At 38.7% G+C, this 18346-nt stretch overlaps 1 protein-coding gene across 3 annotated transcripts in view; it reads right to left on the bottom strand.

Annotated features, from left to right (window-relative positions):
- Positions 1-3552: 3552 nt before the first annotated feature.
- The window catches only part of CDIN1 (CDAN1 interacting nuclease 1), a 255451-nt gene continuing 240657 nt past the window's right edge, over positions 3553-18346 (bottom strand). For 2 of the 3 annotated variants that reach the window (XM_037834355.1, XM_037834356.1), the window contains one exon: positions 3553-4371. In XM_037834355.1, coding sequence (XP_037690283.1) covers positions 4242-4371 — 130 coding nt within the window. In that variant the 3' untranslated portion in view covers positions 3553-4241. Of the gene's footprint in view, positions 4372-5732; positions 5777-18346 lie in introns of all 3 variants that reach the window. The other variant, XM_037834357.1, reaches the window with a different exon arrangement.

An 18346-nucleotide genomic window follows, 5' to 3' on the forward strand; every position in this document is an offset into this window, starting at 1 on the left:
TTATATAAAATAGGTACGATGCCAAGATTGAACTTTGCTGTACTAACTGAGACAAATTAAGGAATCAAATGAGCATTTCCCCTCTCTCTGTATTGTGGAAAAGTTTTAAAAGTCTTTTGAAGTACTTTGATCAAGCTTTGAAATCATTTTAGTGGATTACTATTGTATGAAAACTGTAATTTATAGTGCTTGACCTAAGCAGCTCTTTGTCTCACAGCCATATTCAAAACAATAGCAGGAAAGTGAAAAACACAAGAGGTTACCAAAGCTGTTCTGGCTATTATTTAATTCATAATTCCACCTTCCTTATTTAACTTTGGGATTCTGGCATGTTCTTAATAAAACAGGTTCAGACCACATTTACTACACATAGAGAGGCTAGTGTTGAGTTCAGGCGATCCAAACTGTGACATGCCATCTTTCCTTAACCGAGAGGCTTCATACAGAAGGTTCAGATAGGAGCGTCTCTGTAAATGATGCTGCTGGCAAATTCCCATTGTTTACCTTTTAGTTCCTTCTCTTGTTAAGCCTGCTTTGTTTCTTAAACCTAATCAAGAATGTGCCAATTGGGGAGATAATTCCTCTCCCATCCCTGTCACAAAATAGTTATACTTTTAGGCAACTTGTTTCCATCAAATCCCATGGAAAATGCAAGCTACCCTCCAAGATGAACGAGCTAGGGGTGATTCTCTAACCAAATCATGCAGACATTTACTATTTTAATTCATAATTTATTCAACTTGACAACACCCAGCTGAGAGTAGCTATAAATCTTACATGGTTTTTTGGCTCTTTTTGCCAAGACATTTGCTGAAGGCAAATGCTTCATACCACATTTGACCCTGCAAAACCTTATAATCTTAGTTAAAAGTTTTGCAATTCTTTAAGTGCCACACATGCACCTGAATTCTCTGGCATGGGGAGGATGCTTGGGGTATGCTTTTCCCCAAAGAGGTGAGGCCAATTGCTTCTTTTCCCACAGACATATGGATCAGGAAATAGCTGGGATCAATATCTAGAGAGAAAAAGAGCTAAGGAGTAGTTAGAAAAAGCAAACTACACGTGCATGTGGAAGGAAACTGGCAAACACAAGTGAAGGAGAGGGAGGATGACCAGAAAGGTGAAAAGTGAAGGAAAGTAGTATATAAAGCATTATCTTTAATGCTTATTCAATAGAAACATCAGCTCTATAGATGGGAGCAGGATAAAAAGAGCAGACGCCTACGGTTATCTTGGTTCCAAAGAGGAAAGGAAACAATGGGTGTAGCTCCCCAGTGAGAAGGGAGTGAATTAACTGTTCACTTCGGAGCTGTGCATTAATTAGTGTGGCCAGGAGGGACCATTTAGTAGATTACCTCATCCAGGGCTCTAAACAATCCCCTGGCGGGTCGAATGAGTTAATGCACCCCCTAAAGAACAATAATTTATCTTCTTTTCCAGGGTGAAATCAAGCCTTGCAGATAATGAGCAGGTATACACACCTATAGTTAAAAGAAAATTATTTCCCCTGGAGACCCCAGCTTTCTACTTTGAATCCCTGAGCCTTTCCTTTTACACATGATTTCAGGAATGTTTAGAAGAGTTGACAGAGACCTCACTAGAAGGCAAAAGGAGAAAAAAATAAAAAGGGATTCTCATGGTTTATTATTTTTTGTGGGGGGTGGGGTGGGGAAGAAGGGTGGGAGGGTGTCTATGAAATCAACTTAAATATCATTAGTGCTGGATCAGCTTTGCTCTGAGCTGATCCCTCTACCTGCTTCAAATACAAGGGTCTCATTTGTTTGTGAGAGCAGATGCTTGGCAAGTGTATATATGCCAGAGAGAACATCATTTAGTTTTATGTTTTACACATACTCCTGCTTTCTGCCTTGGCATAACTCATCAACACAGTTTGCAGAATGCCCCATAAAATAAGATTTGGCTTTAACGTTAATGTTCTAATGACGACAGCAATAAAAAAAAAAAAAAAAAAAGTTGTCATCCCCATGTCTACTTTCCAGGGCTCAGGTTCATATTGTCTAAACTGAAAAACAAACAAACAACACACACACAGACACAGAGATGAGTATTCTTAACACAAAAAGAAAAAGAACAAAGAGGCTCTAAGCTTCCAATTTGGAAACATTACTCCCTTCCTCCCACACCCCTCCAACCCAAGAGGAGTAGATACAATACATTCGTTTTTGTGTGGAGGAAAAAGCTTAATTTTGAATGACTTGTGACTTTATTGTAGTATGTACAATTTAATGCTGGGTTCTTTCCCACTTTTACTGGCCTAATGTTAAAGCCTCATTCATAAAGCGGAAGTGGTGCCTTTGCTGGAGAACACCAATACAACTTTCTCACAACACATTATGTCAGGGCACCAGGTAGAAGAATAAATACCAAATGTGAACACCTCTTATTAAAAAATTTATTTGTGCACCCTCATCATAAATTTGTTTAATGTAAAACAAAAAAAATCCTTGACTAGGGTTTAACAGGAATTTCAACATCTGCGAAGATAAATGTAATTTATGCCAAAGAAGAATAAGCAGTTTAGAAAATGTCATGAAATCTGCTTTTAACACATTTTACTTTTAAAAATTTGTATTTGTGTTTAAACAAAACCATTTTTATATATATCTATATATCTATAAATATATATCTAATTTTTATTTTTTCCTGGACAAAGGCAATAGAAGTGGTTTCAAATCATTCTATTTCACTCACAAAACTTGCATGATGAATTTTACTCTGAAACAAATTTGCTTGACACTTCCTTACTGTTTCATCATCTTCCTCTCTCTTTTGTTTAATGCAGCCCACAACAGAATTAAAATCCCCACAGCCAGCCAGAGGAACTGACATGTTCGTGTCCTTTGAAAGGAAAGGCAGTTGGCAGCCTTCTGCAAACCTTCTTAGGTACAAAATGAACAAAGTGAAAATGACATATTTAGTCTTTTGAAGGAACCAATCTATGTAACTTAAAGGTATTTGTAAAAGTCACATTTTTATTAATATTTCCAAATCACCTATTTGACATTGAAAATTACTACATTTTGTCAGCTTGTGGGGGACAGCATTTTGCTAAATACATTTTTGCATACAACTTTCCAAAATATAGGTTTATAATTAATTTATTGACGGTCTGCTTTAGACTGAAATCTGGTCTGCAGTATAAAAAAATGAATAAATTAAAGTGAACAAATACAAAATATATTTTATTTTGCTTTTAAAAAACTACACTAGCTTTATTTCCATTACACTTTATTTAAAGCTCAACATTTGTAACACCTAAATTATTTCAGTGTTATGTAATTTTTGGGTACAACATGCATGTACCAAAAGTACAAAATGTGCTTTAAAAAAACATTACTCATAGAAACACTGGGTAACATACATACCGACAACTGGTCATGTTTAAAAATCAACTCTGGTCAGTGCTGGCACTGAGCTTCAATCATCTGTCCTTAGCCCCCAATCCAAAGAATTAGTATGGTTACCAGACACAATGTACCTAATACTTTTAAATTAGATAAATGTGAAATGTTTGGTGTTCAAATAAGTATCAAAAAAGAAGAAATTCTCTTTATACACTTTTTTTTTTTTTTTTTTTTTTTGCAGTTTGGCTTAATGCTGCAAAAGTCAGGAAACCGTAAATACTGGATAAAACAAGCAACAGCATATCCTACCATCTAGGAGTATTGCAGCCCTGCAGGTGAGAGCAAAAATTTAGTTTCAGACTTCATGTCTTCAGCTTTTCTGGGTTTGTGCTAGATTATTCTATGACTGTAATACAACACTGAGTATCTGTGAATGTACATGAAGAGAAAGGGGGAGGGAGAGATAATGAATGGAGGCTTAGGAAAAAAAAATAAGAGGGTGATTTGGTAACTGGGAGGAGAACTGAAAAATCACACCTTTCAGTCCCTACATTTTTCCTTTTGTTCAGAATACAAGGAGAAACCATCCGGAAGGAAGAAAGATTATGACTATCTATAAACTAACTGTTTGACAGAGACAGAAATGCTGATAATGAGTGGGTTGTGTCTGCAGTTCTTGGCTGTTCACATCATCAAGGGATGAAGGAAAACAGAAACTCCTGATATGTTTGTCTAACGAGGTAGTGGTGTGACTACGGGCAGCAAGAGTTCAGCTGAAGTTCAGGGCAGATGTTGCCAGGAGTTTATACTGCAGGAAAGGAAAATTGCTTCCGGATTCACCTTTGCCTCCCAGCTCTTCTTCCAGGATCCTCAGGGTCAAGCTAAGCTATGGCGTAAGGTGACAATGTCCGTGGGGAAAGAGGCTTTGAGCAGGATGCCCCTCTCCCGGTTACAGTCCAGCTCCTGGATAAATCCATACCAATAGATGACCAAGCCGGGCCCAAATCTGCAAAACACAAGAAAATACTTTACATAGTATCAACACAGTTCCAGAAAAAGGTAAGCTTTGAGGCATTAAGTCTTCTCCCAGTTGTCTAATTGGACTTCCCTGCACCAAGTTTTTGTTTTTGTTGCCATGATTATGACAGAATGTGCCCAATTTATACCCCAAAGTGCATTACCACCACCTTTGGATGGATTTCTTAACTTCCTTTCTGGAACCTGAAATATTTCAGATCTATGAACAGTCCTAATTCCATTTCAGTAAGGTGAATGGGGCTGATAGGACCACTTAGCTGATGAAGGAAAATACTGAGTATATCCAGTGATGAAGTTAAGGTCACTTAAGTTGGAAAGCACCAGGCTTGGGATTTTAGTCTCTTAACATTTAGAGGTATTGTTTTAAAAATTAAACTTGCCCATTTTTAGCTAAAAAGGGGGAAATGTTTGAAAAATAATTTAAAAAATGCAACAGCCTTAGGTCCTCTTCTGGCTTTAATGTTCTATTCATGCACCTCCAGGGCCAGAAGTTCCTCCTAACGTCCTTTCTTTCCAGTCTTAAAAAATTAATCCATATGACACATGGGGATCCCTCAAAAATTCCTTCTCTCTGACCCTTCACTCTCCATATCACAACCTCTCGGTGTGGACACAGTATGAAATTTGGTTGTAGGTTCTAGTCATGAAAATGAGGAATAATGACACACAGATTTGTGACAAAGCATGGACAGATGGAGGTTTAAAACCTCAATCTTTCTCAATTGTGCCTCCGAATTATCTGAGATTTTGTTAGCAGTGACTGATCCTCTACCAAGCAGAGTCAGGAAGTAGCCCCATAGACGATTTCACCCATCAGGAAGTTGAGACCTTTAGGCTGGGTTCATAAAGATGTAATCACTATCAATCACCATGCACAGAGAGATGTTTTGCACATCAGTTTCACGTTTTTCCTACTGAGAGCACTTAATTAAAGGGCAGCACTACTTTTGGTGTAGTGTTGCAGGAATTTTACAGTGAAATCATAAATTATGAATGTTGGGTTAGTAAAAGGATGTCTAAAAACAGAACTGCTTTCTGTATTCTAACATTACAGCAGGCTGAACCATGCTAGGCCAAAAAGCTTTTTCCTCCCGTGATTTATTATAGGCTGTAGCATACTTGCCAAAACTAACAGTACAGGATGGGCTGCGAGATACCGTATGGACAGGAACAAGTTCAATTGGATGTCACGTAATGGTTTATTTGGGGATTCATACCAGCAGGGTAGCTGAGTTGTATTCAAGACTAAAACTTTCTGAGTTGCCTCCATGCAGGTTCAGAACCATGAGATGGTAACTAGAGAATGCAGTGGTTGGGTACCAGATTTACCTGAATTCAGGGCTGGCTACAGATGCTCTCTTCTTCCTCAGCATCTTTAAGGAAGAAAAGAGTTCCCTCTGAGGTCAGAAGAATCAGGCAACCTGTGGCACAGGGTGTGTGGGCCCCAGTGCTTATAGCACACAGAGAAAGGCTCACACCTGGACAAGAACTTGTTTTCTTTTAACCCAGGGTTTCTTAGTCACTTTTAATCACTAACAGTTGTTTGCGACTGGAGCGTATACTTTTTGGTATCTTTCTTTTAAAAGAGCTCTATGATTAGTATCCAATGATCTCAGATTTGTCAGAACAACTCTGGCAAGAGCAGGAAGATCTGTGATTCTCTGGACCATGTCTGAGAAGCCTCAAACCTTTGCATTAGTGAAGCAGCCCTGAGTCATAGCCTCGACAGACCTAACATTAAAATCTACACATTTCTTCATTTTATTATGTAGCCATTCTGGAGACCATGCTGTTTCTTAGAAAGTCACTAATATTTTTACAAAGAGAGGTGGTGGTGGTGGTGGGGGGTGTTCTAACCAGTCACTGAGAAGAACAAAAGAATATATGAGAATCATAAACAACAAGCCCAGTATTTTAAAGATTTAATGAAAACAAAACACATATCACGAGCACTCAGAGAGCAAGAACAGTCCACACTTTCCCTGAACAGCTAAATCATAAGCCAAAGGACATGAAGCATGACAGCTCTTTATGAAATGGCATTTTCTAGGTGGAAAAGCCAGGCTGGAGAACACCTCAGTGCTCAAGAAAATGGACTTATTTCACTTGTGAGTCAACGGATGAAACCTGCAACCCAGAAGAGTTTTGCAAGACTGTGAATCTGAATGTTTTGTGTAGTGGTACAAAACCAGGACTCCCTGAAAGGAGTAACATGTTTCTCTGAATTACTATCAGTCATGACTCATAATAAGGCTCTATCATCTACCTAAGCCTTTATGTTTCTTAGCTTCGGGATGGAATTATATTAACTTAGGTGCTTAGCCTCTCATGTAGCTCAAGGCTTTGATGGACAATACATGTTAAATTAAAAACGCAGAAACACAACTTCCCTTTGTAAATGGGGACTGGAAGACTTCAGAAGCTTTCGGATTATGAGTCTTTGGGTAATGAAAATAATAGGGACTTTTGAGGGTGACATGTTTGGGAATTTAATGGCAGGACAAGATCTGGCCCTGTTCCCAACACCTACTTTAGTGTACTTCTGAGCTCTCTCCAACAACTTGGGATCCAGAGATTATCAGATGCTGGCAGGATAACCTTTCAGCAACTTATCTGTTTATGAAGAGGTGGCCACATTAAGTAACTTTATATAATCGATTCCTTGGTTATCTGACATAACAGAAGGGCCACTCTGGTTGATAATCTGAAAAAGCAAGCAATCCGACTGCAGCATTTCCTTCTGAAAAGGTGTAAGTTGGGGAGAAAATAGGATCCTGGAAAATTTTTACGTCGTGGTGGGTTGAGCAACTTCACCTTTTTGATGCCTAGTTCCATTTATTGTGGCGCCACTGGACAAGAAGGAGATCACTGGGAAGGCAAATATAACCTTTGTGACCAATAAAAATCAAAGAGCCTCTGTTAACAGTGTTTAAGAGAAAACAGAGTCCCTGGGTCTGAGGGAAAGTGCAAAGCAGAGGGGTTAGTCTGCTACTGGGATTGCAGCCCAGAGACGCTCAGTAATGGGATGTATACGAGAATCTGATTTGATCTGTAAACACATTTCAAGGTCTGCTCTAACGTCAAAGTTACTACACTCATGGTCAAATAATATCAAAGACTCCAGATGGATTTTAAATACTTCTCTGGGGAAGAGATCGGAATGTGGGTGACTTTTGAACAAGTAACTCTGCTTGAAAACAAAATACCACAAAATTAGCAAAAACAACAAACACCTCTTGAAAAAATGGGAGGTGAAAGTCAAGAGCTGTGACTGACATTGAGGGTAGAAAAGATGAGGTTCTTCGTAAATAATTACGATATTATAAACGTGTTCAAAATGTTTTGCTCAGGTTTCCTTCCATTTTAGTGTATTCAGAGAAATTAACTATGAGACCATAGGACTAAAGCTGGGCACCCCCTTTTCTTGGTTTCTGTGTATAAATGTCTTCTAGGGTTTATCTCTCTGTTGCCCCACTTGTCTCCTTGTTTTAGTATGACCTCATAGAGGGCAAAGACCATGTTTTATAGATATTCATGTCTTCCATGCCTAATACAGTGCCTTGAACATGACAGAAAGCCTCAAGGACAAGATGGAGAACACAGGACTCGTAATCCTGGGATCAGACCATGTTGTACTTGGTAATGAACCATTAGCAGCATAGCGGTAGGCAGGCTGACAGGACCCGCCACTGTCACATTTTTATAGTGTCTGCATTTTTATAGTGATCAAGATGAACACATCCATGGCACATTCCTAGAACCCAGGGATAGGAATAATAATAGTCACAGCACTGCTAATTCCTGACACTTTCCTGGTACTTATTATGTGCCAGATCCTGGTCTAAGCACTTTACATATATTGACTCATTTAATTCTCATGCTGTCCACAAAAGGTAGGTACAATTTTTGTCCCCCTTTTACAAATTTGGAAGCTGAGGCACAGAATAATAAAGTAGCTTGCTTAAAGTCTCACAGCTAACAAGTGGAGGAATCACCCAGGCAGAGTGGCTGTAGGGTCTGTGATTGTACTATGACATAGGGATTGGTCTAATCAATGGGGTGATATAGTATCAGAGATTAACCAGAAAAAGAGAGGAAATGTCCCTTGCACTGGCTAGACCATGCCTGGTGTTTTGGACAGCTACAGTGTCACATTTTAAGGGGAATATCTCCACCTGGAATTAAGCCAGGGGAGAACTCGAGGCTATTTAAGGAACTGATAGAATAACAGAATATGTCTATCCTAGTGATAAGCAGTTAGAATTAGGGTGGTAACATGCCAACCACCTTCTGTTTATTAGAGTGCTCTTGGGGATGAGGGAACTGATTCATGCTGTAGCTCTCAAGGTCAGTGTTAGAGCAATGTTTGGAACTAACCAGGAATCAGATTTTGACCCTATATGAATAAATTTTTTTCTAAAATTGAAGCTTTAGAAAAAAAATGCACTGAGCGGCCTTGCAAAATGGTGACATCTCTGGGACTGGATCTATTAAACTGAAGCTGGGCATTCATCATTTTCTAAAAATTGAGTCAACATACAAAAATAGGGAGTTTTGGCATAAAATCCTGCATTCCCAGCTTCTCTTGAGAAATTAGTTGACCTGGAAACCATCAGCTGGAACTGAGTAACAGCTAATCCCTTTAAACAGGACACACGTTCTAGAGTTTGCCGCAGTCCCCACCATTCTCTGTTACTTCCTGATGCCGAGTCTCAGTGCCAGGTGCCATTTATCACTGGGCTTGCATTGTTGGATTTCTTACTGTGGAGACCTGTTTCTCCATACTCAAATCTCTATCAGATGTAGAAAAGCAAAAAATAACCTGAGAGAGCGTTCTTTTCAAGAACGAAATGCAAAGAGGTACCTTTTTTTTTAATACCTTGCTGAATTCACTCATTTATGTTACCCATCTGGCCCCTGTGGAAGGCTGAGTTTTTGATTCCTGCCCTGATATGTAACCCAGAGGTTTCCAGTCTTGGGCCAGAGACCACTGAGAGGTTTTGAAGTGATGGCAAGAGATACTTAATTCATTTGGGGATAAGTGGCTCCTTATCCTAAGTCACAGCCCTCTCAAAAATAATACTTATCTTGTCTTATTTAAAAAATGGAAATGTTTAAAATGGGATTCACAGTAGCTTTCAGTCATTATGTATTTTCTAAGTAGATAGATTCTAAAAGCACAGCTGTGATCACATGGTGTGGGGTGGGGTAGCAAAATTGTTTGTTTTAAAGATCTTTAAATTTGAAAAGGTTGGGGACCTTGTTCTACTTGGTTCCACCTCTTTCCATAGACAGATATTTTAGGAACAGGTGAACAGAGTATACAAAGGAGAGTTCAAGATATGGGTAACACCAAGACATATTTATTAGATGTGTGAAAATGTTTAGTCCATTTTTAACTATCCTGTCCCTGCATATAAGGTTCATCTTCGCAGTAAAAAATGAGCTAGAAGGAAAGACACAGCTACTACACCAGGTCCCATCTAGAACTCACTCTACAGAGAACTGTCTCATCACTGTTGTCTATGGGAAGAAGGTACAGAAGAGAAATGTCAAACTAAATTGGACAACAGTAGCAATGAAAGAAGACTCATAGTGATGGTGGTGGTGAAGTCCTTTCTGAGTTGTAACTAAGAGATTCAGAGAGAGACTGAGGTGAGCAGAGTTCTAAGAGGGTCCCAATGACCCGGCCCCTTGGTATCCATGCCCGTGTGTAACCCCCTTCTCCTGAGTGTGGGCTGGGCCTAGTGACCTGCTCCTAATCAATGGAGTATGGCAAGAGTGACAGGATGCCACTTCTGTGACTAGGCTACGAAAGACTGTGACTTCCTACTTGCCGTCAGACTCTCTCTAATGCCTTCTTGGCTTGTACCCTTTGATAAGGCAAACTGCCATATGGGAGGGGCCCCTGTGGAAAGGAACAGAGGGCGGCCTCTGGTGAACAGTCTGCGAGGAACCGAGTCCTGCCAGCTACTGAGTGGATCCTCCCTCCCTTGAGCCTTGAGATGAGACTGCAGACCATCAGCTGACACCTTGAATGCAGCCCTGTGGGAGGCTGGGGCAGAGGACCCAGCCCAGCCAAGCCCGGATTCCTGACGCACAGAAAGTGTGAGATAATAAATGTGTGTTATTTTAAGTCGCTTATGTGGTATATACAGATATACACCACAGATATGAATTTAAGTATAAATCAAATACCATTCTTTATAGGTGCAGTACAGAAAGGCTTATTGGGTATAGATTGGCTTTTTCAGTTACAACTGCACCAAGGATTAATAGCAGAAGGGGCTAATGAAGTAAATTATCAATAAGTAGCCATCTTCACCAAGGCAAATCTCAGTTATTAAGCAACTTTGTGATATTGTTCTAAAAGTACCTCTTGGCTCCTAACTTAGCCTATATCCCAGTACCCCTCCCTGCTGCATATGGGATGCTGCAGATACCCAGAGAAGTAAAGAAATCATATATAAAATGAAGAATTCCACATTTTCTTTCTAGTTCTGTGGTTTGGGTGTTAAGCTTGCTTATTGGGTTTCTGAAGCAGCAAACTGGAAGAGGGGGGAGATACAGTGCGGGCGGCTGCCCAAGGGCAGAACCAATTGCAGATGAGGTGAGGGATGGCTGACAACCAGGGAAGAGATATGAAAATCCCAGATTGTGGCAGTCCAGGCTGCTTGGTGTTGAGGTGAACAGACTTTATCACTCCCCACAGGGTCTCAGGAGAGCCCAGGAAAAAGAGTTGCTGGTTATGTTTTCTTCAGTTTAAAAAGGTAGTGAAATCTATAATATATTTTTAAAAGACTGTCAGCAAGAACTTTATTAAATGATATTTCAATGAGCAAATTCTTGTTTTTTTCAGAAAAATCTTGACTATCCTCAACTATTAAGTCACAATACTCCTCCTTCCTTGCCATGCCTCTAGACCTCCTTATCATAGGCTGGGATTACTTGGATGGTATTTTTACTCATGGAGATAGGAATATGCTGTCATACTCTTCTTTGAAGCATCTTCTTTCTTCTTCAGAGAGTGCTGATGTCAAAGGTAGATGTAGGAATTTAGAGCTCTTCAATCACACTATTAAGTATCCTTTTGCAAAATTAGCCCTAATAACCTAATTCCCTGGTTGGTCTCTTGAAGCTGCTTTGGCACAGATTTCAAAGGACCAGTTACTTTGTCTATAAAAATGCTGTCCAAATAGATACAAAATTATACGATTCCAGTAATCAACACAAAGAGGTGAGTAATATTGACTGAACACTTATTATGCGACAGGCAGTGCTTCAAGCACTTTTATGTGTACAGACTACTTTTGATACTCGCAACACCCCTAATGGGGATCACTACGATTATTCCCATTTCACGGATCAAGAAACTGAGGGACAGAAGTTCTCATGGTTAGGAAGTGACAGGACCAGGCTTTCAACCCAAGCAGTCTGGCTCTACAGCTTGCATTGTTAACCACTATACCATGCTGTCTCTCATACTTTACATTTACATAGCAACTTATAACATAGTCACTCAACTTTGAAAAATATTTACAACTGCAAAAAGAGGAGCAGAGACCCACAAGTAAGGTGACTAATCAAAAGACCAGTCTATGAGTTGGGGGCCACCTGTCTACAAGGAATAATTCTTCTAACCATGAAGTCAATAGTTTCATACTAAAAAGTTTAGCTAGCTATTCCCTTCGATGTAAGTGTCACCACAGTCAAGAAGTATATGGAAAAGCACCCTATAATTCAGTCAAAAGAAATCAAAATGATTAAATTTGAGGGAGCATATTTAAAGCATTTGACAATCAGGTGGAAGTAAGTAAGGAATGAGAATTACAGAATCACTCCATGAATTTCAGAGACGTGAAATGTCTCACACTGTGAAGGGATTCAGAAGTTATGGGGCAGAATCTAAACACGAGGAAAGAGGAGTAAATCCAGAACACTGCCACAGCCTGTTCACATAAATGGAAGTAAACAGCTGGAGAAAGTTATGAAGAAAACTGATGGAAGCAACAGATCTAAGTGAGCACACGAGGTGGAGATTTGTTTTCCCAGAAAAGAAGGTTTGGAGTTGCTAAACAAGGCTGTTACAGTGTAACCCAAAGGCCCATTTTCGCTCCTAAAATGCCTCTAGTATAGAGATGTAGCTTATGTTTGGCTTACCTTTGTTTTCAACTTCATGATAAATCACTTTGTACATGTATTTTTTAAATCAGTGTGGTTGTACATCTCATTTGGTAATATAATATGGAGGTGAAGAGGGGTGGGATTCATATACTATTAAATAATTTGCCTATATAGACTCATGAAATTGATCAAATATTTCTCTGCTCAATGTGTAGAATTACCTTGATGACATAAAAAGTATTCTCAGTGCACTAGGGTCCTGCAATATAAATCTGGATCAAGTCAATACACAATTTTCAGTGATGAATGATAATGAATGAAATGATCTGATGATTTTTTTGTCAAGTTTCTTGTTCACAAGTGTCTTCATTAAACAATCAAAACAAAACTTAATTGTATTGATTGAAATCTTTGTTCCCAATCCAAATTTCGTAGGCAAATGGAAAACTCCTCTAAAGGAGGAACTGCAGAGAACTTTCTTACACACATGCGCGCGCGCACACACACACATTTTTTATTTTGAGTTGCTATGTGGGGTCTATGCTATCTTTTGTAGATGTGTGCAGACATGTGGCTGTTGGAAGTCAATTGTTTCACCATCAAAAAAGACTTACATGTGGTTTTTATGAAGAGTGCATTTTCAAACATGCAGTTCAGGATGAAGGAGAAATATAAAACATCTTGTAATTGTTTTAAAATAAACTCTTACACTGTTTATTTAGTTTTAATCTGTGTTTTGTAGATTGGTTATATACTTGTTAATCACTGTTGTATGTATCTCCAGACAGAGTTGTAAATAACTTTTCAGTCCAAGTGAAATATGCTTGCACATGTTTATATGCAAAGTATGCGTATTTATGCCTGTGTGTAAATGTGTGTACACTAATAATAGATTAGTGATCATGTAATATAGCATCATAAGGGTCTGGCACTATGGTCAATTTAATAGACAATGCAAACATTCTTTCTTTTTGTAGTATCTAAAGATTAAATAAATATAACTTGGTTGTTTTATTTAGTCTTTTGGCTTGGCAGGTCTGTGTTTGCAAACTGAAATGAATAAAGAAAGAGAACCCTAGCAATGAGTATACTCACTCTTTTCACGGATCTTGGTTATTAAAAAATGCAATTCAATAATTTCTTTGTATCACCAACTCACTTTCTAAAATTTTGAAAATCAAAAAGGCAAAATACATTATAAATCTTGGCTCATTTCTTGCCTTTATGCCACTTGGAAAATAAACAGAAAATACATTATTTTGAAGAAAATTTAAAATGTATATAAATACATGACCACAACCACCTGAAATTCTCCTTGGTGTTTATATAACAAGGCATTTTCCTGTGCAACATTAAATTACCTGGAAAAGTGCTTAATTTCTACTTCATTTTGTCCTGTGTTGGATATACTTAGATGTCATTCTTACAGTCTACAATACATACTATATACTATAATAGACTTTTGCAAATCTCTCCTCAGAAGAGAAAAACTGAGATGGATAGAACAGACAAAGGCAGGAGACATTTTGTCTTTAATCTGTGTCTTTAATTCTGTTTTCTTGAAGAAATGCTTATTCCTGACAAGCTGGTCAGTCTCTCTGCAGTTACCTGTTAAGAATCTATTTATAGCCTGTGTAGTCATTCTGCTTGGAGCACAAGTCTTGAAAGAAAGGGTCCTCTCTTTAAGTTGCTTACAATCTAAATTTATTCACATTTTAAGTGTAAAACATCAGTCAACAATTGAATGCCAAAGTTTTCATAGCAAAAGAATAATTAGAGCAGTGACATGGTACTCTAGAAGTCTTCCTAGGAAAGCTGCATTTTCAACAATGTTGTTTTTATTCCTTTTAATTTTCTCCATGATGCTTTGATTTTTGGAGGGGAGAGTGAAGGGTGAGATTAGGGGTATACACAGAGGGGTGGTAGGGTTAGAAGCACCTTTATATTTGGATTGTTTCATTGTAAATCTGGAGAATGAGCTTAAATAACATCCCTGGATTTTGTTTCAAAAGAGGATGCACGGGTTGGGCAGTATACATCCTCAAAATGGGAAAAGAGAAAGATCGAATGCAATGAAAGAAACAGAACACCTAAGAGTAACAAAGTATCCAAGGTCATGTTTACTTTCAAAACATTTAAGTATGAAGAGTGAGCGAGCACTTCCGCTGACCTTGGGTGCAAATCATATCTAACTACTGAGAATTTATACCCCAGCCTTCTTCCAAAAGTTGGGGTAGTTTACAGAATTGGTTGTGTGAATTATGACATGTTTTCTCAGTTATTTCCCTGGGGAAACATGCCAAAGGCAAACCTATCATTTCAGCTGATTTAGTGTTTGATGCCAGAGAATTTATAATTGATAAGACAACCATAATGGATCACAGAGATGGCAAAGCCTGGGCCCACAGAGCTGTAGTTGATTTTGGTGTTCACCCGTTTGTCTACCATCAACTCTGATAAATTTTGAGGTTATTTCTGAATTTTCACTTCTAACTTTGTGAACATTAGAAACTAGGAACGTATTTTAGAATAGAAAGCTTTTTATTATATAAATATTGCTTAGCCCAAATACGTATTTTAAAAATAGGCTATAGGGGAATGGGGTCTTTTTCCTTTTTCCTGGGCTCCGCTCAAAGGATTACAGGGTAACCCAGAGTTCAGTTGGACATTTATCTCAAGGCACAAAGAGATTTATGGGCTTTGGATATATAAAAGTCTGCTTAAAATAAAAAAAATTATTGGAATTTTCATTCCTGGCAAAGTCAAATAACTAAAGGATTAAGGCTGATACATGTTTGCCCTATAAATCTATCATTAACCAAACATGACACAATACTTCAGGTATGTCAGATCCCAACTTGCTCTAAATGGGTAGTTAAATTTTTTTCTCTTACAATAAATATTTCATGATAAGAAAAATCTATTTGACTGACCAGCACAGCCCCACAAAAACAAGCCTTCCAATTTTTTGGATCCATGAAGGCAAATGCTCGAACGGAAAAATAGAAATTTGAAGACGGAAATGTCTAGGTCATTGCGAAAAACGGTCAAGAAAGGGAAAAATGAAAGAATGTGCTTCTTTGGAAAAAAAAAAAGAAAATATGAATAATCGGGCCACACACTTATCAATCACACAGTTCTCAAACGGAAGCTCCATGAAAGCAGTTTGTATTTTAGTGGCACCCAGGAGTCAGTCAATAAATATTTGTTGAGTGAATGCATGAATGAATGCCACTGGATACCCTCCTCCCCCAGCAGAACTGTGAGCGCTAGCATACATTTGAAAGAAATCTTTTGCTGATAGCTTTCTATCATCTAGGGAAGGAAAGCTATTTTTGAAGGTGAGAAAGAGTCTTAAACCTGGGGCCAAGTTGCCTGTTTCTGAAGTTAGCTCCTGGAGGTTTTGCTATTGGGCTTCTCTGCTTTCCAGGATGTTATGGGGGAGAGGATGTTACCAAGAGTCTCTATTCCCTGGAAGTGACACTATTGGTGGTTGAGGGGGTGGCTGTGAGGGGGGCAGGAACTGGCTGCAAGGAGAAAAACGAAGCACTTGGAAGCCAACAGCCGCACACAGGTGGCTCTTGCTTGCTTTGAATACAATCAATTTAGGTAGGCTTTTGTTTACAGTAGCTTTTATCTAGAAGATAAGGTTGTAAAAACATCAATCAAAATGAAGTACTACTGTTCCCAGCCATATCTCAGCAGGTTCATCTGTTTTATTTCTTCCTCCCTTTCCAAATACCTTAAGGTGTTTAAGATGAGAAGCGAGATATCAAACTATTAAAGTGAATCGTATTTGTGTATGACACATGGTTTTGCACCCAGTGAACCACAAATACCATTCCTATGGTGCCTATTGCATTCCCAGGTCCAGCAGGAGCCGCTGTTCCTTGTTGCCTTACTTTTCAATAACATATAAACTCTCTAGAAATGACCTTTTGCACCATTTTCAATAGTGCTCCTTTAGGAAAATGAGAGGTTTATTTATGGTTTCTAAATGTTGGTTGTGAGGCTTTTAATTTATTTATACTCTGCTTTTCCCCAAAAGAGGTATGTAGGATAAAATAGCAAAATAGAAATAGAAAACTGAGCCCAGAAAAAGGAGAATGCAGATATGTGAACTTCAAAGGTCAACTTTATAGATAAATTTAAGTCCATAAAGATCCTCTCTGATGATATTTGTAAAGATCTGTAAAATGAAGCTGTGAGACAGAGAAGTTTCCAAGTGAAAAGGAAAACTGTAGAGGGAGTGAGAAGGCATACTGGCCTAATTCTAGAGAATGGTCACGAGAGGGCAGTGAGGTGGATGGAGGAGGGCGTGGCTCTGAGCACAGAGAGACGTGTGGTATGGATTGTGGTATGTGATCACCTGGAAACAGAGCTTAACTCCAGACAGGGCTGGCAGGCCACATGGGGCTAGATTTGGGGTGAGATGAGGGTCCTTATGGTAAAAAACAGCTTCTCTATCAGGTTTTTTGAGTAATTCTTTAGTACTGGGCTTTGAGTAATTCTCTGACTTGATCCCCTTCTACATACAAATAGAGTAAAACATGCTAGTAATTGTATTGCCCTGCAGTTATAACCCTTTTCAGACTCAAGTAATCTAGCTTCAAAGTTACTTGATTGACTTAATACCAGATTTAATTCCCTGGCACAGCTGCAATCTTTGGCAATGGTAGAAGATACCAGACTATTTGATTATCATTTCTTTGACTAACAAGAATTATTGCTGATAATAATAATAATTGAGATCATAATAATGGTAGTAGCTAGCATTTATTGACTATTTACTATGTGCCAGGTACTCTTCTAAACTTTTTATATGTATTACCTCATTTAAAATGAAAGCCTTATCAGTAGGTGTGCTGGTTTGGATGTATTATGTCCCCCAAAATGCCATGTTCTTTAATGCAATTTTGTGGGGGCAGACATAGCAATATTGATTAGGTTGAAACCTACTGATTCAGTGTTTCCATGGAGATGTGACTCAATCAGTGGTGGGCAAAACTGATTGGATAATTTCCATGGAGGTGTTACCCTACCCATTCAGGGTGGGTCTTAATTAAACCACTGGAGTTATATTAAAGAGCTGACAAACAGAAAGAACTCAGAGGAGCATAGAGAGACATTTTGAAGATGGCCGTTGAAAACTGATGCTGATGCTTAGACATGCTTGGAGTTGCGGACCCCTGATGTTAGCTGCAGCCAAGAGAGACATTTTGAAGATGGCCATTGAAAGTAGATTTTGCTACTCCAGAGTTTGCCTGGGAGAAACTAAGAGAATACCCCCAGATGCCTAGAGAGAAACGTCCTGTGAGAAAGCCTTCTGAAACACAACCTAGCAGCAAGCAGACACCAGCCACGAGGCTTTCCAGCTAACAGAGGTTTTCTGGATGCCATTGATGTTCTTCGGTGAAGGGACCCTACAGCTGATGTCTTTGTTTGGACATTTTAGTGGCATTCAGACTTTAAAGTTGTAATGAAATAAACCCCCTTTATAAAAGCCAATCCATTTCTGATGGTTTGCACTATGGCAGCATTAGCAAACCAGAAGAGTAGGTAATATTACTACTTACATTTTAACACTGGGAAAACAATGATCAATCATGATGATGATGATGAAGATAATGAACATTAATGGAGCACACTTAGTAATAAGCACTTCACATACATTATCTTATTTAATACACACAATGAGCCTATGAATAGGAACTATTATTAGTCCCAATTTACAAATCACAAAACAGAGATGTAAAGAGGTTAAGTAGCTTACTCAAGAAAGAAGGTGACGCTCCAAGGCTGCCTGGTGGAGATGCCCA

This window comes from Choloepus didactylus, chromosome 4 (assembly GCF_015220235.1).
Source record: "Choloepus didactylus isolate mChoDid1 chromosome 4, mChoDid1.pri, whole genome shotgun sequence".
Lineage (NCBI taxonomy): Eukaryota > Metazoa > Chordata > Mammalia > Pilosa > Megalonychidae > Choloepus > Choloepus didactylus.